General features: G+C 34.7%; 2 protein-coding genes across 3 annotated transcripts in view; both read right to left on the bottom strand.

The window, feature by feature from the left end:
• Positions 1 to 23,784, bottom strand: part of LOC134845014 (spliceosome-associated protein CWC27 homolog) — a 502,234-nt gene that overhangs the window by 319,768 nt on the left and 158,682 nt on the right. The gene's annotated exons all lie outside the window — the stretch shown is intronic.
• On the bottom strand, positions 3,535 to 23,288 carry LOC134844099 (uncharacterized). 2 transcript variants are annotated; one of them, XM_063860581.1, is made up of 5 exons: positions 22,946 to 23,288; positions 5,746 to 5,824; positions 5,138 to 5,275; positions 4,060 to 4,338; positions 3,535 to 3,770 (listed from the first exon to the last, which is right to left on the bottom strand). In XM_063860581.1, exons 2-5 carry the CDS (start codon positions 5,808 to 5,810, stop codon positions 3,755 to 3,757), a joined length of 498 nt encoding a protein of 165 aa, XP_063716651.1. In that variant the 5' UTR covers positions 5,811 to 5,824; positions 22,946 to 23,288; the 3' UTR covers positions 3,535 to 3,754. The 2 variants fall into 2 exon arrangements, with proteins under 2 accessions (XP_063716651.1, XP_063716650.1); XM_063860580.1 differs by lacking the exon at positions 22,946 to 23,288 and adding an exon at positions 15,268 to 15,629.

The following is a 23,784-nucleotide window of genomic DNA, read 5'->3' as shown; positions in this document are numbered from 1 at the left end:
CGTTTTATTGGAAGCTTCAGAAGAAAGACTGCGCGTACGAAACAAAGAATTCGAGGTACATACTTATTCCTCTTCTTTTTGATATTTCATTTTAAAAATGTTACAATTAAAAAACATTTTGGAAAAAACTAATTTCTATAAAATTCAAAGACAAATAAAGCTCAATTTTCACTAAGTTTAAATAGTTTCAATCATAATAAGCGGCGGGAGAAAAGATCAGCGTAGTCAAATTTTGCTGAGATCTTTCGTTCACATTTAAATTTTTTCAGTAAATTTTATTCCACAATGAGACTACCCCCTACAAAGGACCCTTTCCCGTCTTGAAATCTGGGCCCCAATAAAATACTCCTGAACTATATAATTTCTTAATTTGATGACAATAGTAGAAATTTACTAAAATTCTTAAACATAAATCGATTTTTGCTATGAACGTAACTTTTTTTATGAACTGTGAAATAAATTAGCAAAAAAAGTTGTCGTTCCCTATGATAAAAGAACAGAAACATCTTATAAAAACCATTTCTAGAGAACATTGTATGACAAAAAATTAACTTCGATAGATTTTTTTTGTAGTGGTAAAAATGAACAAACGACTGACGGCGTCATACAAATTGTTTTAGTTACTATTATAAAAATAAGGTAGAGACGGTACTTAAACAGACCCGAAGACGAAGTTCCTCCACAGTTTCAGTTTCAGCGATCGGGGTAATCAAGACTTGGTAGTGTAAATATTATTTGAAAAATAGGTATGAGGAAAATTTAAAATCTTTTGGATGCACTTCTCAGAAATTGTTGACAAAAAACGCGTTTTTTTTTTTGTCGCGTAGTTGCTCTCAATTGGGTCGGCAGGGGTCGATTGCTCTAAGGGGTAAGGGGTGTCTTCCCCTTTAAACTCGTTACTGATTATCTGAAAAGCTTGAGAGTAAGCAAATCAGGCGAAGTATGAGCCCACGCGCGTGTATAAAAAGGTACATACATCGTCAATGTCAGGGGACCCAATGACCAAGGAGAGCAATGAATGCAACCAAGGAAAAAAATTGTCAAAGAATTGGTGATTGTTCTTGTTCGTTTCGAACAGTACAGAATGATGCCTGATGAAAAAGATAAGATCGTTTTAATGGTTAGACGGATTGGATTCAATCTATACCTGAGATTATTGAATGATAGTGACATATCAACAAGATCCAGGGGCGGATTTAAGGGGGGGTCTGTGGTGAATGCTTTCCTCCCTCAGGGATTCGAACCCCTGCCAACCCAAAGGGTCTCTCCTCTGTACTACTTTGAGATATCCATATTTGGCGATGGAATCTAAATATTTTCTAAAGGCGCCTTCGGCGCCAATATATACTAATTTTGAGGGTCATAATTTTCCAAAAATGACTAAAAATGCCTTTTTTGGCCCGTTCTTTCAAAATTTTGATTGCGCCGCAGAAAATTTGACTATAAGAGGATCTTTTGATTGTTTTGGGAGAGCTCGGAAAATTACTTTAGTCGACCTAGATTCGCACCTGCCAAGATCCGAAGAAAAACTGAAGTAACTTTTGTCATTTCCAATTGGTCTTCCCGGTAAGAGTCAAAGAGTCAACTGTGTTTGCCATTATTTTGTGATAAAATGACGACGGTTGAATGCTTGATTTGAATGGTTTTTAGCTTTCAACTTTTGTTGTAACGAATTTGCTGTTGCCCCAAAAAAGTAGCTCATAATTTTTCTTGAGACCATGTGTAAGTCTTCTCGTGGCGGTTTATATATATCGGCGTGGGCTTCTCGACATATACTGGATTTTTTTTGCAATCTGCATCTGTATTATGCTTATGCAAGCAAAAAAAAATCGGCCACTCAGTCGCAACATGAGACGTGGACCTCGGCCCGGGAACTGAAGTAGTTTCGGTGTTTCGTTTACTAATTAATCATCCAGTAAATTACTGCTACTTACCTCGGATTACTAATAGCACTCCCTAAATTTGGTTGTAGCGTAGACCACTTTAGAACAAAAGTGAGCAAAATGTAGGTTTGATTTTGCACTTTTCAGGACAATTTATTTCCTGTTTTCTTGAAAATACTGCATTACTGCAGAAATTGGATACTGCATTACTGGCAGAGATTCTGTAAAATTATCGTGGCCAGTTTCAAGCACTTTCTTTTTCCAGTTTTATCAATTGGGATAGATACACGAATGTCAGCTCTCAAAAAAGTGATTTTGCTTCTTAACACAGCTCCAAAAAATAGAGGTTGATAATTTTTGAATTTTTTGTACTGATGTGGGATGAACTAGGTAATTTCGAAATTTTCGAGACAAATTAAAAAATTGAAGAAAGAAAACTGTCAAAAAACAAAATTTGACTTTTCCACAGGCCTAAGTTTTTTTGCTGTAAAAACTTGAGCATAGCCGCTCATGCCGGAGAGCTTCCCACAACCCAATCTACTCATTGAAACCAAAATCTCTGACATTGGAGGGTAGTTTCCGAGAACAGTCAAAGAGTTTGAAAAAAAACGGTCGAAAAGTCACGAGCATGACTTTTCCGAGGGCCATCAATTTTCTAATAAAAAATGGACTGAGCCGCTAGAACTGTGAAGCTCCCCGCATCTCGTGTTTTACATTGAAAGCACAATCTCAGATTTGGGGGGGGGGGAGGTAGTTTTCGTTCCAAAAAACGGTCAAAAAATTAAAACTTTGACTTTTCCGAGGGTTAGGTTTTTTGTGCAAAATTCTGGGCGTAATCGCTTCAGCAGGAGAACTTCTCGCAACACGTCTTTTCGATTAAAACGGAGGGTACTAAATTTTCAGATTTGGGTGGGTAGTTTTTGAGAAAGTATAAAAACCACAAAAAAATCGGTCAAAAAATCGAAAACTTGACATTTCTGAGTGCCATAATTTTCTATTTAAAAATTTTAGGGCGTAACCGCTTCTACAGGGGAGCTGCCCACAACACGTCCTTTCGATTGAAACGAAAACTTAACATTTGGGAAGGTAGTTTTCGAGACAAATTGATAAGTTTAAAAAAATTCGTAAATTTGTCTTTCCGTAGGTCATAACTTTTTGTGTAAAAATTAGGCGCAACCGCTTACGCAACGTAGTTTCCTATTCCAACTTGTTCTATCTCTTGAACCCAAAATCTCAGACACAAAACGTAAGAAAACCCAAATATTTAAGTAAAAAAATGCACCCATACTTTTTCTAAGGCTGTAGAAATTGGGGTAAGTTAAAAAGAGATTAGAAGATTATGCAAGCACACAGGGGAGTGGGGGGATTTCCCATTGGTACTTTTTTTGAGAAAATTTAATTTTTGAAAAAAAAAGAAAATTTTTCAAGGCGTCTCAAAAAAAATAAAAAGACCCGATCGCATACATTTTCATAATACCTGTTTTTATGAAACAGGAGTTTTGAAATAGTCCGCCAAAATTAGGTGCATCCAAATTCAACCAGAGGAAAATTCGTACCAAAAACTGATTATTTGCGGAATTGAAAGGGGAGATGTTGCGTTCGTACCTGTCTCTACAATGATTGTTTAAGTGGATAGGAATTGAGACAAGGGTGGTGCTAATCAATAATTTATTGGGAGTATCTTTAGTACCCGTGTACAAATCAGTATCGGTCGAAACAAAGAAGGTACATTTTTGGAATTTACAAGTGCAAGGAATCATAGTACAGGTCAATGATGAATACTGAACAAAATTAGGTCAAAATTTATCTCGATTGAAAGAACTGTTTATCTCAATAGTATGTATTTAGTACTTGTCTCTCGTTTTTGGTCTTCATTGAACAAATCGGCTGAATATTTAATCGGCCAAATGTACATTCGGCTCAGTGGCGTGCTGAAGTGCAAGTATTTGACCATTAGGCCTGATTTGAAAATGACATGATCGATATTTTAAGATCCAATTTTTAACGATTATTAGTACTCTACATAAACCAACGTTTTTTGCATGAAAAATCGAAAAGATTCGAAAAATGAATTAACTTAAAGTCCAAATTAAACTGCTAGCTGAGAAATTTATCATGAATCTGCGAAAAAACACGCCACTGGTTCGGCTAAATGTTCATTCGGCTAAATATTCACTCGGCTGTCGGGGGTACAATCATGACTGCGACTCCACTGTTATGCAACACATAATCCGAGACACTTCCGAGGAATGTTCGCTTCAGTTTTCCGAGACCTCTGTTCCCCATGACAACAATCTCTGCCTTTTTGTTCTGGATGAACTCGACTAGTTGGGGACCGGGGAATGCAGAGTTTGCGTTCTCCGAGATGAACCCCCCCTTGCCCGATTGGTGCAGTTTGTACTCTTGCAGTTTGGCCTCATAGTGGTCTCTTATTTCCTCAATCATCTTGGTGCGTCTAGAAAGAAGAACACTTCTGATTTTAATTTTTTCAAATTTTTCTAAAAGAAAAATACAAAGGAGATCCATATTTATAGTGATAATTTGGATCTGTATTTGGTATTTGTATTTATGGTGTTTTATCTGTGTTTTTTATAGTGATTATTTGGATAATTTGGGGGAGATTGTTAAATAGATATAGTTAGTCGATTTTTCGACCAGACCAATCAGAATGCAGCAAATTTAGAATTCTCAATAGATTTCTCTAGTGCTTTTTACTGTACTTATTTATAGGGGAGAAATTTTCCAGTAGGTACTACAGGAGGGTGGGGATTGTTACGAAGATCCTTCGTTTTTTCAATCAAATTTCTGATATCTTCAAGACAGAATCCCCCCAAAGACATTCGACACTTTTTTACAACAAAGGTCTTTTTGGGCCACCAGAACTTCTGTATTTTCTGACCCTCAAATTTGCACAGGCTTAAAAATTTATTTGATAACCGAAAAATATGCTAAATTCAAAAACGAAAAAAAAACGAAAAGGGAAAACTAAAACCCAATGAGTTTCATAAGTTTATAAAATCACACGACTCTTTATTCACCTTGAAGTTTAAGTTTCTGAATTTTTGCAAGACTTTTTCCAATTAGTCATGCATTTTAACTTTCTGAAAATAATTCGTTTTAAAACTGTAGTTATTGAAACAACTCTAGTTTTGTCATAACATCGCAATGCTCCGAACGGTCATTTCAATAACTTGCAATACTTTTTATTTAACTTATAGCTGCAACAATTTTAGAGTCTAAAAACCTCTACTCACGCGGTCAATTTTTCCACCCAGGCGTCCTTGGGAAAGGACAGAGGGGCATCGGCACTCATCATAGGCAGAGACACCTGTTCTGCTATGTGGATCAGATACACCACGTCCACTCCAGGTCTCATCAGGTGTTTCACATACCTGCAATCAGGGACGGATCTAGGAGTTTTTCGAGGGGGGGGGGGGGCGGTATTTCAAAAAGTTTTCGAAAACTTTGTCGGCCTCTTTTTTAAGTCGACCGAATTGATTTTCCAAGCACTCCCAGAACAGTATAAAAACGCTGTATCGACAAAAACTTTTGCGCCGCAGGTAATTTTGAAAAATCGGTTCAAAAATGTCGCGCAGTTCCCTTCAAATTAATATATATTGGAGCCAAAGGCGCTTTTAGAAAACTTCAAGGTTGTTCAGCCGAAAAAAGATGTCACTAAATAATACCAAAGGGGAGGGGACCCTTTGGTTGGTGAGGGGCTCGAATCCCTGAAAAGGAGGCATCCACCGCTCGTTCTCCCCTAAATCAGCTCCTGGTTGCAACTATCCATGATTTTTGTCGTATCGAACATATTATCGAATTTATAATCGGTTTATAAAAATCATTATAACAATGAACTTACCATTCGAATGCTCGTTGGGAGTGGGGCGACCCATCAACCGTGATGACAACTGTTCGTCTCTCCATTTTTTCAATGCACACTGAACACAAGTGTAGAAAATTGCAGCAAGTTTAAAGCCTTAGATATTTTTAAATACAGGAACTAATCGTTGCCAAATTTCGGTTTTTAAGTGAAATGCTTAAATGGTGCGAACTACCCTTGCTAAACAGCTTAATTTTTCATGAAATGCCATAGGGTGAAAAGGTATTTTAATGCAGAAATTAAATCAATGACGATGCCCAGGTGATCATTGCAAAAATGGGGGCCGCGTAAAAGATTGGTCCGAACGCAGAATGGGTTAAAAGTAGCAGTGATTGCTTAAAATCCAGGCTCTTACAAGCTTTCTAATCTTGGACCAGTGTGCCAAAGGTTCGCCAACAAAATCTTTAAAATAAACGCTCAAAAACTTTAACTTGTACGCTGATTTTGAAACTTTACAATAAATTTCCAACTTTTTGCAATTCTCTAAAAAAAATTTGTGTAATGAGAATTGCAAAACAATGAGAACAGAAAAATAAATTAAAAAGAGCAATTGAACTGTTTTTTGCACGCTAAAGTTTATTTGCAGACATAATTATTTCTCAAGGTCACCTTAAAATTCAAAGTTGCATAGAAAAACTGCTCAAAATTGGTAGATTGCTCTTTTTGTTCCGACTTTCGATACGAAAGTAACGGAATATTTGTGCTCGGGGTGGGTTTTTTTTTCTTCAGACAAATTTCGAATTTTTAACTAGCCATTCTTGACGGAATTTTTTTATATCATTCAAAAGGTATTGTTGTCCTGAGCTTAAATTTGAAACAATATTTCACCTGTGATCAATTTTCGTAAAGTTATGAGGGTTTCAAGATTACCATTTTGGCTAATTTGGGACAATTAACGCGCGATATATTTCGTGCTATTAACGCGTAAGCGGAGTTTTAATCCGTCTTAGAATACGTTCCAAATTGGTTGAAAGAAGCTTATTTGCTATAATTTATTTGTTACAAGGAGCGAAATTTATTCTTTTGTAGTTTATATGGTTTGTGGGGGGATGATTTTCATGGACAAAATTTCAAATTTTAGAAAAAAAAATTTTTTTTTCAATTTTTTACGTCTAATGTGTTAATGATATTTATGTTATTACTGCTCCATAAACCTTAAAAAGCAGTCGAAACAATCAGGGCTTCGCCCTGATACGAGCAGTCTTGTTAATTTTTGTGTCCATTCCAACTTTTTGCAACTCCTATAAAAAATTCTATGGAAAAAAAACATGAAAAAGACCTGAATCGCAAAATTCTTTTGACCTCAGAAGATTCAGAATGCAGAATACAGATTCAATTTAGAAAATTCAACCTGGCAATCTGAGCTAGCGTTGCAAGCAAAGCTGACTTTAAGGCAATTTTAAGGCAAAATTGAGACATTTTTTCCGTCTTAATTTTAACTTTTGCTTGCAAAATTTTTTTCTGCAATACGGTGTTGATTTAAAATATCCGGACAAGACGAATGCCAATTGAAACTCAAAACGCGTTTTTCTCAAATTTGGTGGAATTTGGGTGAAAAACGATCAAGAAAAAACTTGCTTAAAATTTCAGCAGATTGAAAATGGTCTAACATTTTTGCCCGATTTGGGTCAAAAACTTACCCCAAACATGGCCAATTTTTTAGTCAATCAAAAATTACGCCAAAACTATTGTTTCAATTGCTGACAAAAATATGTCGAACTGAATCTCTTATATAGCCCAACAAAATCTAAGAAAAGTAAAACCTCCAAAATATGGCGCAAAACATCTAAAATTAGTTTTTAAATAAATTGTTACTTTACATAATAAAATTGACATTTTTTGGCCGAAAAAAAAAAACAAAAATAAAATTAATCATTCAAAACTGACGCGATTATACCCGTCTTAACTTTTGTTGGCTATATAAAATTTTCACTTTGATATGTTTTTTTTCAGCAATTAATCAAATAGTTTTGGCGTAATTTTTGATTCGCTAAAAATTCAAAATTGGTTGTTTTGAAAGTAAACTATGGCCCCGAATTTCGCAAAACGAATTGTACAATATTAGTTCTGTTGAAATTATAAGCATGTTTTTCCTCAGCCAATTTTTGTCTCAAATTAATCCAATTCGAGGAAAATGCGTTTTAAATTTCAAGTTTGGTTCGTTTTGTCCGGATAATTGAAATCAGCACTATAGGTCATTCGGAAGTAAGTTAATGAAGTGAAAGTGAAACTTCATCATTCCTTTAACAAAAGAAATGATTTTCATATTTCATATTCCTTTCATAAGTTTAAGCTAAGTCGTTTTCCGTCCAAACGAACACCTAATTCAAGCAAATATCGAATGGTAATAGACACAATGCGTATCGCTCTTTCTGTATAACGCTATTCGCTCCTTTGACTATTGTTAAATCAATCATGTTCACTGTCAAGCCCTCCCCGAACACCTAGGAAAAATGTCAATTTTTCTAATAAATTTTATGATTTAGCGTCGCTCACTCGTTATTTTTAGTAATTTTTTTTCAAAGTTATCGGTGAAGGCCAGTCAATGTAACGAAAAACTTCAAATTATCTTCAAACTTCAAAAGTCGAAAAAGAAACCGCGAAAAATCAAAACTGAGCGTGAAGAAACCGTAAGACTTTTCCTAGAAGAAAACCAAAAAATTCATCACGACGTAATATAAAAGTCTTAAATACATTCATCAACCTGTAAAAATAGCTTATTATACAGTTTCTTTTCAAGATAAACGTTCATAACATAATTACTTTCATGGGTTTTATATAAAAAATGTTTATCAGGCAATAACATGAAATTGTTATCTGAAAAAATTGTTTTCCACTGTAAAGTTTCCAAAAGTCAGGGAAACATTTTTTCTTCCTTTCAGTCGCAAATCACATCTATTTTTAAACAAACAGTTTCCGAAATAGATTTAGCTGCACAAACAATTTCAGGCTAATGTCGGATGGCATATGTATATATTTTAAAAATGGAATTCAACGTACAGATTTTCAGAGAGAGGCAAAACAGCATCCGGAAAATTTAAAGAAAAATACAAAATTAAAAACCTTGTTGATTTGATTGTAGTTTCACTGACCTTAAAGGAAAAAGCAAGCAAATTGTTATGAACAAAAACAATAGATTTTTGCTTGAAATTAAACAAGTGGAACGGTCATTCTAAGACACGTTATCCGATAACGCGTGTGTGCGCCATTCGGGCGAAACAATGAGATCTGACAAATGATTTTTTAAAAATTGGAAATAGAGGAACGACTTTTTACCAGTTCGATTTTTTTTCCAGAAAAATGATATAAAAGCAAGGCTGGTATGTTAATATCAGCGTTTTTAATAAAAGTCAAAGTATGATAACAATAACTTGGTTCACTTAGAGCAAATTCATATCTGAATCTTTGTATAATTTCAAACCGGATTACAATACCGGGCTGATAGGAACGAAGAGTGCAATTATTAGGCTTAAACAAAAAATCTTATTGAGACGAGAAATCTTTTTGGAACGCTAGAAATTTTTTTTTCAACTCAGAATTTTTCCAATTCAAGGTTCACAGACTACGCCGAAGCTGTGTAGTGGCGCTTGCTACATTCGTTAGAAAGTAGCCTTCGAATGTTCGCCAAAAACTTTCGAACAATCGTAGAACATGCGAGCATTCGGTATTTAAGTAAAATTTTTGACTTTTGTTGAAAAAAATGAAGACCAGTATTTAAATGAAATTTTTCCAATTTCCATGCAAAACAATTTGCATGTTCATACGATCTCCAGTAAGGGTTACTCTTTTTTGGTAAGAAAGTTTCCAGCAGTGCTAAAAACACGATCAGACGGGGTGCTCAAGAACGGTACATAGAAAATTTTCCTCGCCAAAATAGTGAGTCTTTGATATTTAGTGTAAACAACTCAAAAAGACGCAGGTCAAATATTCGCGAGAGCCTTCGAAGGTTTTTCTCTAACGAACGTTCGAACACTCGATTGCGCCACCAGAACTAAGTATCTAACATTAATTAGCACCTCAGTTTCGATCATTTACAGGATCAAAAGATAATAAGACAATTCGTACCAGATAAAAGCCCTGAATTTTCTGACTGCATTATTCGCTTTAAAAAATGGAAGACGTTTTCAAAAAAAATCACAATTTTTCATTTTTTTTTGAAAATCATCCCTCACTCTATGAAAAGTTCAAAGTTCAATCGTTTCTTTCGAAAAACGGATTAACAAGACTGCTAGTATCAGCGCGAGGCTTTGAACGTTCCGACTGCCGTTTAAAGTCACGGAACAATATTTCTTCTCAAAAACTGATAAAAATTATCTGAAAAAAATCAAAAGTTTTGTTTCTTTCTTTTCTTGTTTGTTTTAATCACCCTCACTCACTCTATGTGAAGTACAAAGTGACATAATTTTGAGTCTAAAAACGAATTAATAAGAGCAAATTGCTAGCATCAATTCAATTTGGAACGATGTTTTCCGCTGCTTACGCTTAAATGGAACGAAGTAAGTTGCGCGTTAACTATCAGTACCTTTTAGATTACAGAAAAAAAATCCGCGATAAATGGCTAATTGAAACTCGAGGTTGCTCTGGAGAGAAACCAATCTCGTTGTTTAAGCTACATTTTCATTTGCTCAGCAGAAAAATTTAGTTTTGCTGCAAAAGCTAATTCACACATACAATAACTCTCGTATAAAATGAAAGCCGTCCTATTCCAGTTTGTTTTAGTTAGCGTGCACATGTAAAAGGCTGGCGTTGAATGGTTCGCTTTTTAAATGTTTTTTTACTCAATTGTCTTTCAAATTCAAGTGATTTTGAGTGAGCAATTTAGAAAAATCAAGTTGAATTGTTTTTGTCTGAATGAACACCTAGTTAAGGCAACTATTGTATGCTATTATGCACAAATGCTTGTCAAATGTAAGCGTTGGGGAACAAGCAGTCGCTACTTGCATTGTAGCGCGCATTTGACCTTGTTTGAAAAATTGCTTTACCGAAGTGAATGAACACCGAATTAATTGCAAAAATTGTTTTTAGTTGGGAGAAGCAAAAATGTTCAACAGTGCCAAAAAAAGAAGACTTTCCACACTGTTGAATAGCATTGTTTTTCGGCACTGTTGTACTTGAACGAAGTTGAAAAATTGTTTAACAGTGCCGAAAAATGAAAATTTTCGGCACTGTTAAACAGCGTTATTTTTCGGCACTGTTGTACTTGAATTACTTCTAAGCCCAGTCATTTGAAGTTGACTCGCTGAGCATTAAAACTAGAAATTACTCAATGTGTTTATTGAATACCAATATCAAACTTCAAACGAATTATCTTTACCGAAAACTATTACATGGAAATCCACTATGAAAAAAAGCTAACAATTAAAATCGAAAATTGGCAACTTCAGATGAAGTGAAAACCCCTCCAATGTTAAAAACTAAGTAATGATCATTTGGAGCCAAAACTTTTCTCAAAAAATTACTTTTTTATATTATAAAATACTCATTTCTCGATACAATTTCGCAAAAATGAAAACATTTGAAGTGAACAGAAGCAATTTTTGTACACACGATGAAATAAACAGCAAACATTACAAATTATATAAAGAAATGAATACATAGAAATTATATCTTTATCGTCACTGCAAGCTTAAAACTTAGCCAATTTATCTCGCACACAAAATCAATCCAATTTGATTTGAGACAAGCTAATTGGTCAAAATAATTTCCTATGCGACTCAAATTTCTTGTACTTATAAAAAAAACAAGGGCGCCTGTTGGAAAAATAAATGTTCAAATTTTACAGGCAACTATTTTTTGGCAGAAATTATTCCTGATCATTTAAAGGGCAGTCGGGACATCCAAGGTTTTGCCCTGATATATGAAGCGGCTAATATTTTTTCTAATTTCACTGCAGCTGTGTTAGAAGGGTGCCGCGACATTTCGGACAACAATATTTAGGCCAATTTGAAATTGAGACACTTTTATATAAAAAAACATTGGCGCCTGGTGGAAAAATAAATAATGTTCAAAATTTACAGGCAACTATTTTTTTGGCAGAAAGTATTCCAGATCATTTAAAGGGCAGTCGGGACATTCAAGGTTTTGCCCTGATATATGAAGCGGTTAATATTTTTTCTAATTTCACTGCAGCTGTGTTAGAAGGGTGCCGCGACATTTCGGACAAAAACATTTAGGCCAATTTGAAATTGAGACACTTCGGCAAAAAATAAACGAGAAAATTCAGCCGGAGACATTTCAGCCAAACCACCGTAGCAGGAACGACTGGCACAGATTTCGTCCTACCACAGATTTCATCCTATTTATTTAATTAACAGATTTTCTCCCATACAGATTCCGTCCCATACGCAACATCCTAACATCCCATATCCAAATTTGTGGGACGAAATCTGTGTACGCTTTGAAATGGAACGAAATCTGTTGAAAATAAAATGGGACGAGATCTGTCATGGGACGAAATCTGTCACAGCCGCAGGAATAATTCAAAACTTATAGATTACAAATGGCATTGGCAAGTAGCGAAGAGCAATAGCGCACGAGAACCATTGTTTGTCGCTAATTTAGATGGTTTCAGATGTCTTAATCTAAAATTTGGCTGAAATGTCTCATTTTGAATTTCGCTGAAATGTCTGGCGTATTTTGACTGGAAAGTGTCAATATAATTCTGTCTAAAATGTTTCCGTTTGAAATGTCTCCGTCTGACATGTCTGACCACGGTTGGAATATAAAAAGCAGTCCAATTCAAGCCAGCAAATGCTTTTTTCTAATTAGTGCCTTTTTTCTTGCTCAGACAGGGTGGTGCTAAAATCAATTTCGATTGCAATGCCATACGCTTCATCATGGAGGAGCCGTAAAATCAAAAAAATATATAATTAAGAAGTTTGTTCAAAAAGGAAACAAATGATTTTCGCGTTGTCTTTTTTATGGTGGGACGAGACAATTAAAATTTTGGATGGCAAATGTTTGAACCGGTCAGTTTTCATTAATTTTTTCTGCTGTAAACACGTCCTAAAACTGAACCAGAATTGCTGTATAAACAACACCAAAAAGTTTAAGCAGATAAGAAAAAAATCAAAACATGATATTTTGTTTGCAAATTTGAGCCGTTTGTTGGGTGTGGCATGATGAGGAGAACTCTACAGTCGCCGATAAAAAAATAAGCATACTGGATAGAGTTGGCATAGTACTGGTAATAGTACTTTTGGTACCAGTACATGTACTGGTACGGTACGGTTCCCAAGTTGAGAGGCACTAGTACCTTTCCAACAGCAGGGGTCAATTTTTACCTAGTCCTCGCGCAGGATTTACAAAAGCTAACGAAGTATTATTTGATTGAAAAATTGCTTTTTGCGTTTTCAGGGTTTTAACTCTGTTCAACTGATAGTTTTGATATATCAATTATCCAAATGACGATTCCGAATAATGTTTTTTGAAAAAAAAACGTTTTTTTTTGGCCTGAACAAAGTCTTGTTTTTTTTTGTGGTACAGTACATGTACTAATAATGGAGTACGGTTATTCTCCACAAAAATTAAGAACAACACAAAAAAAATAAGAACAATATAAAAATGCATTTACTTCTGCATCAAAATTGCAAATTAAACTAAATATATGCCAAGTAATTGAAACTATTCAATTTCACGAAGCAACATACCTAAAAAATGTAGTTTTTTGTATATGGCTATGACCAGGTGGGCAGGGGCGGATCTATGATTTTTTGAGGGGGTTTTCAGGCGCTTATTGGAAAATTTTGATTAAAAAAATCGCGTTTCTCACCCCTCAAAATTAGTATATTTTGGCACCGAAGGCGCCTTTAGAAAATTTTTAGAGTCAGTTAGCCAAAAATGGATATCTCAAAATAGTACAAAGGGGACCCTTTGGGTCGGCAGGGGGTCGAATCCCTGAGTGGTGGAGAGGGCGATATAAACCCCACCCAACCCCCTTAATCCGCTGGTGGCTATACGGTCTCCATTTCGAAAAATTCAGTGGTTGAAAATCGTGCCGTTTTTAGACAGGTTTTTTTATGATATTATATAAAATGGAAAAATATTAATTCTTATTTCGAAAAGAAATGAATGACATTCTGCTTTTCGATTCTTCTGAGTAAAAGACCGCGTTTGGACTAAGTTATAGAGAAACATTTGAAAAAAATGTGGCAAATGTTTGTTTGACCATAAAACTGAATTATAACGAAAAAAAACAGAACAAAAAATATTGTACCGAAAAGAATGCTTATCATTAGTTTTCATTAATGGTAATTGTATAGTACGCGTGTTTTTACCATGCAAGAAATCAGAGGCGGATCTAGAATTTTCTTGAGGAGGGGGGGGCGGATTTTCAAAAAAAATTTCTTTTTTTTGACCTTTATTTTAGGTTGACCAAATTGATTTTCCGAGCTCTTCTAAAGCAGTAAAAAGACGCTGTTTTGGCCAAATTTTTTGCGTCGCAGGCAAATTTTTGAAAAAACAGGTCAAAAAAGCCATTTTTGGGCACTTTTTGGAAAATTTTGACGAAAATATTGCGTTTTTTTGGCGCGCGCTCCCCCTCAAAGTTAATATACATTGGCGCCAAAGGCGCCTTCAGAAAAATTTTAGGGTCGGTCGGTCAAAAATGGATTTCCTAAAAAGTACCAAAGGGGGGACCCTTTGGGTCAGCAGGGGGTCGAATCCCTGAAGAAGGGGGCGTCCCCCCCCCCCCCCCAATCCACCCCTGCAAGAAATCATTTTTTTGACAACCGAAAGGGCGCTCATTCGCCAAAAAACCGGCAATAAATTTATTCAAAGTTGCCGAAAACAAGTTTAAAGCTTTCGGTTTCGGAAGTTTTGTTTGTATCGCAAAATGGTGCGTACCCACGGAGCAGCATTCCCGGATAGCCGAAAAACTAAACTACTCCAGTTTTAATTAAATTAAATTAGAAAGCTCTTCACTAAATTGAAACGCATTTTGATTGTACGAAAATATGCTTCAAAAATTTTGCAGCCTGTTAGCTACCAAAATTCCGAACAATTTTAAGAGATTTGTTTGGCTAATACTTTTACTCTCATTGTATTAATTGCGGGGAGCACGCAATGAAAAACGCAGTTTTTGGTCAAAATTTTTCAAGAAGTCCCAAAAACGGCATTTTTGGCCTGCTTTTTTAAAAACATTTGTCACCCCATCCCCTCGAGCAAATCCTAGATCGGATCAACCGTACAGTTTCCTCCCCAAATTGATTTAAGGGGGAGAAAATATATGGATTTATTTTTGGGCTATCCGGGAACGAGTTTATTTTTCGGCTATCCGAGTATTCGGCTCCGTGACACGCCACCAGCAAAATGCTTGTCGCATACATCTTTAATAAAAAAGGAAATTGAATGATGAGCATTTTCTTTATAGATAATCCATTAATGGATTTGAATGATGGGCATTTTTTTCGTGAGGATGTCAACCGGGCTAGTGCTATGATTTAAATTATCCGAAGTTGAGAAAATATAATCTTACGTGAAATATTATCTGACCAAACTTACCTTCTTGAGGAGTATCTGCGATAATGTGTTGTTATATCAGCAAACTTCAATTAGTCAAATAGCTGCAATTATTTTGATTACTTTATAAGCTCAAAGCCGCCGTAACTTTGCGTTTATCAACGAATGCAATTATGCGTAAAATGCTTTAGAATTGTAGAAAATTTAAGTCTAAGCTAACTTAGCGCATGTTTGTGGTTTCTCTATCGAATATAGTTTACTTGGCGTTAAGTACTAACTATTATGTACCATACGGCGCTGTTGAGTTAGACTGACAGAAAATGGCTCAACTATCTACAGCTTTCTGTTTAACAAAAGGCGGAAAATATTTACTTAAAGTGTGACTCAAATTGGTTGGAACAACACAATAAGGCTTCCCACTTTTACAAGTAGAAAGTAAAAAGTCAGGAAATGACTTCTTTTATATATAGAGTTAGACGTATTGTATTTTAAGACTCAAAATCACCTATTTGAACATGACTCCGAGTCAATTACATTCAATGTAACTTAAAGTTCTGCTTTCAAGCCAGTTGAGCTTTGTCTCAGATTTTAAACAGGTGGCCTTTAGCTCAATAGAGGGTTTTATTGTCAGAACTAAAAGGTAGATTTTTGCCGGCTTAGCTTTCAAAAATAACAAGAGTGCTCGTTTCAAGGCGAAGCCCTGATTGTTCCGATTGCCTTTTAAGGTCTATGGAGCAGTAATAACATGAAAAATTAAATGTAATAAAATGAAATGATTTTTTTTTATTTTTAGATTTTTTTTGTGAAAATCATCCCCCGACACGCCATATAAAGTGTACAAAGTGATCAATTTCGCTCCTAGTGTTAAATCAATTATGGCAAACAAGACTGCTCGTATATCAGTGCAAAGCCCTGATTGTTCCGACTGTCCCTTTATTCATATCGAATAGTTTTTGGGGGAAAGAAAATACTGAAAACCTGTAAATTTTGGATAAAATCAAAGTGTAAAGTTTTGAGTCGTACGAAATTAATACGACCAATTAGCTAGCCTCAATTCAATTTGGAACAATTTTTGTGCGGGATAATTTGGCACGCATAAACAATTCGCGTTACATTTGCAGCAATATGAATAAATTCTTCAAAAGGCGCATAATTTAGTCCAGAACATTGCCAATTTGGCAATTTTTAGACCCCAGAACTTAACAAAAAAATAATCGGAGGTAAAATATCTTTTTACATTTGAACTCAGGAAGTCGATATATTCAATGGGGTATAAAACCGTTTGTCGAAAACTATTATTTCAATCGGCGAAAATTGACTGAATAAAAAAAACAGCGAGCATAAATATTCCGTTTTCTTCGAAAGTCGGAACAATAAGCTCCATTCAACCAATGTGGAAGAATTTCTAAGACAGATTAAGTATCCGCTTACGTGTGCTAGGGATTCTAGGAGACAGGCTTTTAAGCAGACACAGAACAATTATGAAGCGTGATAAATCTTTGTTTTGCCGCTAATTTAGACTGTTGTGTTTTTGAAGTTGATAGTTTTTTTGACAAATCGTGAGATAATTGACTTAATTGGAGAAGCTTGGCCCCAGACTGTGCGTCTTTTTGAGTCTGTCAACCAATCATCCATCACTTTTTTACGTTTGTCTGCTAAAAGACTCATTTTTCTTTTTTCTATGCTAAAAAATTTGTCTGCTAAACGATCGGTCTCCCCGCATGCGCGTCAATAGCGCGAAATATCGCGCGTTAATTAACCCAAATTGGCCAAATTGGCAATTTTTAAACCCCATTGATTAACAAAATATGATAACAGGTGAAACATTTTTTCAAATTGAATCTCAGACAACAATACCTTTTGAATGATATAAATAAAACTTCCGTCAAAAATAGCTATTTAAGAAGCCGAAATTTGTCTGAAGAAAAAAACTCACCCCGAGCACAAATATTCCGTTGTTTTCCTTACAAATGTCTGAACAATAAGTATGCGAGAATTTTTCAGCCTGCGAAATATTGGCAAGAAAAAAAATTAAGGGCGATCGATGAGAATGATTTTAGTTTTGTACAATTGAAGAGCTCCTCGTTGCAAATGAGAAGGAAGCTAGGGTTAATGGTAAACAGTAACAAGACTGCGCGTATCAGGTCAAAGACCTGAATGTTCCAACTGCCCGTATTAGAAGTCCCCCGAATAACTAATAATCAGAAAAAGTTTTTAAAAAAATAAGAAATACTATTTTAAGATTAATCCCCCCTACACGCTGTGTAAAGTAAAAAAGTGATGTAATTGTTCAGACTTTAGAAGAAAGGGAGGAATAATTTGGATTTTTATTGTTGGTTTTTATAGCAAAACAATAAAACTCTTTTTTGCTTTCGATTTCCTAATTGATGTTTAAATCAGACTATTCTATAGGATTAGAATTCAAAAAAAACTATGGAAATCTTCTTCCTGGTCTACATAGTTATTTAAGCAAACCTACTTATTTGCTATGGTTGGCACATATTTCTTCCAATTTGTTTAATTAAAAGATTTTGTCCCATATCCAACATCATATCGTCTCATATCCAGATTTGTGCGACGAAATCTGTGTGTGCTTTGAAATGGGACGAAATCTGCTGAAATTAAAATGGGACGAGATCTGTCATGGGACGAAATCTGTCAGAGTTTTTGCTATACACAAAATGTTTTAATATGGCGAAAGACTTTGTTGTGTAGCCATATACTGTGTCTATTCAACTGTTTCTAGAAATGATAATTCGGAAAAAAATGATCACAAAATTGAAGCCGTTAACACCTTTTTTCGTTAAAAATGAAGCCGGTAACACCTTTAACCGTGATTTTGAAAATGCCAATAAATTTCTATTTTTCAGCCACGCTCTTGCTTAAGCCGTTAAGTCAGTTTTTAAAATCAAGGACCAATTTTTAGCCGATAAACACATTGTTCTTTACTTTGCTGATTTGAATTGCGAAAAAGGTTCGTTCTTGTTCTCCTATGGGTTTTTAAGAAAACAAAACTGCTCGTATCAGGGCGCAGTCCTGAATGGTCCGACTGCCTTTTAAGTTCTATGGAGCAGTAATAGCATGAAAAAATTAAATGTCATAAAAAAGAATGTTTGAGAAGAATTTGAGATTTTTTGTGAAAATCACCCCAACACACCATATAAAGTACGAGGTGATAAACTTCCCTCCTACTAACAAATCATTTAGTGCAAATAAGCTTCCTTCAACCAGGAGTGCGTTCTCTATTTAGATAACCGCGTATTCATACTCTTCAATGAGCAGACAAATACTGTATTAACCAATCAGAATGGAGATGAAAAAGCAAACTTTCGAAACAAAAAGTTTTTTTTTAACTTATTTCCTCGTTGTCTCGATTCTGTTTGGTTTATGTATTATTTGATTGCTTACTGACTAGTAGGAATACGCGGTTGTCTAAATACTGCCACGCAACCTTTCAACCAATTTGGAACGATTTCTAAGACGGATGAAATCTCCGCTTATGCGTTAAAAGCGCAAAAAATATCATGCGTTAATTGTTCCAAATTGGCGAAAATTGCAACTTTTAAACCTCCATAATTTCACGAAAAACAATCACAGGTGAAATATTTTTTCAAGTTGAATTTTAGGGCAACAATACTTTTTGAATGATACAACAAATTGCCAAAAACGGCTAGCTAAAAGTCGAAAGTCGTCTGAAGAAAAAAGCCCCCCGATCACAAATATTCTGTTACTTTCGTTACGACAGTCAAAACAAAAATTGTTTTTATTTGAGTCTTCAGTGCAAACTTCGCTTGAAGAAAAAAACATAGAAACGAGTTTTTGATAAAATTATGGGGCTAGCATAAATCAGTTTCCGGTTGAAAGAAATATTATTTAAGCTTTTGGAACTCGAGTAGGATATGCTATCACAGACACCACCATTTTGATTACAAAACAGAATGAAATTGATTTAATTGGTTTTTTCGAGCTTCTCAGGACAAAAACAGTTTTTCAAATTAGTTTGAAGCTCAATTGAGATACTCTTTTTCAGCTTTTTCTACAGCTCTTTATCGGGTTAGACAAAAAATGAGCAAAATCAGCTTTTAGAAGGCGACCCAACTTTTTTTGTGCTTATATGACTCTGATGCCAATACGCAAAAATGAGCTGGGACCAGATCTGAGGTGATATTAAAACTCGCACTGGGGTGATAAATAGATGATATATCTTTAGATTTTCATATTAATATAAATAGAATATGTCTGAATTGTATTGCCGCCTGTAATAAAGAAAAAACTTGCAATTTTTTCTCAAATCTATTAAATCTAAAAAAAAAATTAAAAGAAAAAAAGTATCGTGCTATCCTGCAATTAGCACAGTTTATTTCAAGCTCAGCAATTAGGCCTAGAAAAATCATAAAATTTATTTTTTTTCTTTTTTTAGATATCTTGTTCTATTTTTGAGATAGAAAGAGGGACGTAAACAGAGCTTTTCTAGACGATTAAACTTTGCAATTTCTTGGTCTGAAAATGAAAAAAAAAATGAATTCGATAACTAGAAGCTAGACTTGAGGTAATTTAATTTGCATAAACGCAACGAATTATGAGAAATAGTGAGAGAAGCAATTGAATTTGATAACATTTAGAAGTGAATGAAATTTTTTTGGACTTACCGTTCTTTGCCTTTCGTTTGCTAACTTTTTTTTAAAATTGAATTTTAAGTTCAATTTGTTATTAATTACCAGATGCAGAAGTACTCAAAACATAATAGTAGTACAGCATAGCACTTTGGGATTTTTTTTTGCATAGAAAACATTGAGACGTGTTATGAAGTGATGACCTCATTTCACAGTCAAATTAATGGGAAGATTTCTGTTGACCGTGAAGATCAATTGGCAACAATCACGGGTGGCATTTTTTTTCCAAAGGTTACTTGCTTGATAATCATAAAGAAACTGGCGCCAACAAAAAACAATGATTTTTTTTCGGAATTGGTTGCTTGCTAGCAATGTGCAACCACGGGGTATAGAATTTAAAAAAAAGATTTTAAGAAAAAACTTTTGATTTTTCTGCTCCTTTTAAATTTTCAGCAATCATGTGTTTTGTACAAGTAATTATTGTTTTGATCACTATTCGAGATAAAATTTAATTTTGAAAAACAAGCAGAACAGTTTCAGGAAGCAAAGTAGTCGATTAGTAGAGACGCGGATAGATGAAGTTTTGCTCCGAATTTGGTAACGAAAGTAACGGAATATTTGTGCTCGGTATAGGTGTTTTCTCCAGACAAATTTCGTTTTTTTTTCAATAGCCAATTATGACGGATTTTTTTTCTTCAAAGTATTCTGTTTCTTGAGTTTTATTTTGATACGATATTTAACCAGTGATTGTTTTTCGTAGAGTTATGGGGGTTTGAAGATTGCCATTTTGGCAAATTTGAGACATTAGAGATATATTTCGCGCTATTAATGCGTAAGCGGAGATTTAATCCATCTTAGAAATTGTTCTAAATTGGTTAAAGGACGCTTATTTGCCATAATTGATGTGTAACTAGGAGCGAAATTTATCACTTTGTACTTTATATGGCGTGTTGGGGATGATTTTCACAAAAAATCTCAAATTCTTCTCTAACATTCTTTTTTTATTACTTTTGATTTTTTCAGGTTATTACTGCTTCTTAGACCTTAAAAGGCAGTTAAAACGTTCAGGGTTTTGTTCTGATACGTGCTGTCTTCTACGCATTTCTGTGGAAAAGAACTGTTTGTGTTTAAAAATAAGTCAAGTAGATGCGTATTTGGCGTTTCTGATAAATAGAATTGCAGCATTCTATTTTCATGCAACATATTCTGCTCTTTAAGCCAATTTCTGCCGGTTCTGCTTAAATCTGTTACCATCAGAATCGTTTGTGGCTTGATTCTGAGAACAAACTACTTTGCTTCAACTAGAATTAGCCAATTAAATTTCAGTAGCACAATTTAAAATTGTTTGTATTTTGTTCACAATTTTACTTTATAAGTCAGCCGAAAATTTGGGTCTTTTCGGTTATACGCCCCTAAATCATAAAAAAATAAAATGAAAATTGTTCTTACAAAGTTTGACTGATTTTCCTTAACAATGCAGGGCTGATAACCCGAGCGTTAAATCAAGCTGGAAACTGGTAAAAATTACGAACTCAACGACAACTAAAAACGCATTTAGCATCATTTTAATAAAGTTTATGCTGGGAAAATTGGCAAAAATTTGTGAAAAAAGTCAGTTTGAGGCTCAATTAAGTAAAAATGGTTCGTTTTTACCAGTCCCATAATAATAAAACGCATTTTCTAGTAACAAGATCCCAAATTCATAATAAAAATTTTCATTTCATTTTTCCATAATTTAGGTGGGGTATAACCGAAAAGACCCGAAAATTTTAATTATATGGAAAGCTATTCAAAGTTGTTTCAAATAGACTGCAGACGAACTCAGAGCTGCAGTTTTACACAGACGATATGTTGCAGTTTTACCCAGACCGAAAAAAACACAGAAAATATCTCCAGGAAAAAAAGCAGCCTTGTGTGAAATTGGGCTTTGTTATAAATCGGCTGCAGAAGAAAATAAAGCGCATTTGTTTTCACTAAACCAATCAGTGCGAATATTTTTTTGTTCTCATTTATTTAATGAATATTACAAAATCGCAAAAAAGACGGAAATAGAAATTTGGGCGGAATGAATAAAAAGACCCCAAAGCTCTAGTGCCAATTTACTGTTTTTATTTATAGAGGTGGAGATTTATAAGTAGATTCTATGAGGAAGGAGGGGATTGTTAAGTAGATTACGCTTGATAAAAGCACGGACGAAAATTTCCCATAATCAAGTGACAAAGATAAAGTGACAAAAGGAGACATTTGTCCAGAAACGTTAATTGAATATTCAAACTGTTTCCAACGACAAATTTGTGACCTTGAGCCCTGCTTTCCGATAGTGTCAGATGTGTGACAGAGACTTTGAATTAAGCAAAACTTGACCCGGAAGCTCAGCATTAGAACTACTGCGTGAAAAAGAAGGGCTTTTGGGAAAAACTCTTGCTTGAAAAAGTTGGCCTTGTATCAATTGATGGATGCCATATTTTATGTAATGACCACTATGCATTTAAAGCTTTGGTTTTATGAAAAAGTTTTTAGTGCAGAGATAATTGGATGAATCTACTTAACAACCCCCCCCCCCTTTCAAAAAGGGGGGGGGGGACATTGTTAAGTAGATCAAAATGGTCGATTTTTCGTCCAATCGGAATGCAGCAAAATTCGAACTCTCAATACAAGCTCTAGTGCTAATTTACTGTATTTATCTATGAGGGTGGAGATTCTTTAGTAGATACCATAGGGGGGGGGGGGAGATTGTTGAGTAGATCCAATTAGATAAATAATTTAGAGAAAAAGCTCCATATTTTGCTATATATTTTTGCGCGCGCCTGATGTGATATAGTGAAGTTGATACACTTGAACTTTACGCAGAAAAAAATTACTGAATCCCATTCACGGTTCCCTGAATTTCACAAAAAGGACTCAACATTTGAACATTAAGTTTATCGGACATGCTTAAAATAATTTTTCAATCCCATTGATGAAAAACAGTTTCAAATTATAAATTTCGAAAGGTTCTTCGAATTCTTAAAGTATCAAAATGTGAAGTTGAAGTTCCATGATCCATTAAAAGAACTCATAATAAATGGAGCATACTCGAAAAAGTATTGCAATAGATAAATGTTTACCTGATACCGATGAAGCTGATATTCGTTTGTAGGGAAATATAATAAACAAAAAAAATTTAATTTGTTATTTCGTCTGTTCGATAATTATTCCCTGGTAACTCTCGCTTTGTCTCTAGTGTAATCACCCTTGGGCGGATGGAAAGCAAATCAAATCAGTAGATGCGGAAACTGCCGACAACTTACTTTTACAACTGACGGATTTTTTGCGGGAATTAAGCTGCATAGAATTTTTTGCCGGATTTAAGCTGCATAGATTTTTTTAAAATAGATTTTTTCAAAGCTGCAAAAAAGGGGAAAGAAATGCGAGCTTGACTATCACGTGAGGTATAATCGTATTACGGGTTAGAGACACACAAAAAGGAAGCTTTTCTGTTGTATTTTATTCTTCTACGCCGTTCAATTTCCCTCTCAATTTTTATTCATGAAAGCGACATCTATAAAGAGACATCTAAGAAGGAGTGCGGCCTACAGGCCGACAAAATTCATTTCTTAAATTAAGCAGACTAATTTGATATAACTCAAAACTGGTTTCACAATGAATACAAGGCGTATGATAAAAAAAACAATTTTTATCAAATTATTTTAAATTCCAATTCGAACCAATTTCACATCCAGAATCAGAATCGAGTATTTTGCACGCAGAGTTAAATAAGTTAACTCAAAGTTAATTAATGGGGTGAACGATGTTAGCTTGATTATCCAGGAGGTCAATGATATTAAAGATATTACTTCAGAAAAAAGTTGCTCAAAACTTTTGGGTAATTTAAGGTCACTTTTTTCTAAACTCGATTACTGAATAGAAGCTGAAAATTGTCTGCTTTTTGACCTGTCTGATTACC

This window comes from Symsagittifera roscoffensis, chromosome 4 (assembly GCF_963678635.1).
Source record: "Symsagittifera roscoffensis chromosome 4, txSymRosc1.1, whole genome shotgun sequence".
Taxonomy (NCBI): Eukaryota; Metazoa; Xenacoelomorpha; order Acoela; family Convolutidae; genus Symsagittifera; species Symsagittifera roscoffensis.
The sequence above is the reverse complement of the archived record's forward strand: the minus strand, read 5'-3'. Positions and strand labels throughout refer to the sequence as shown.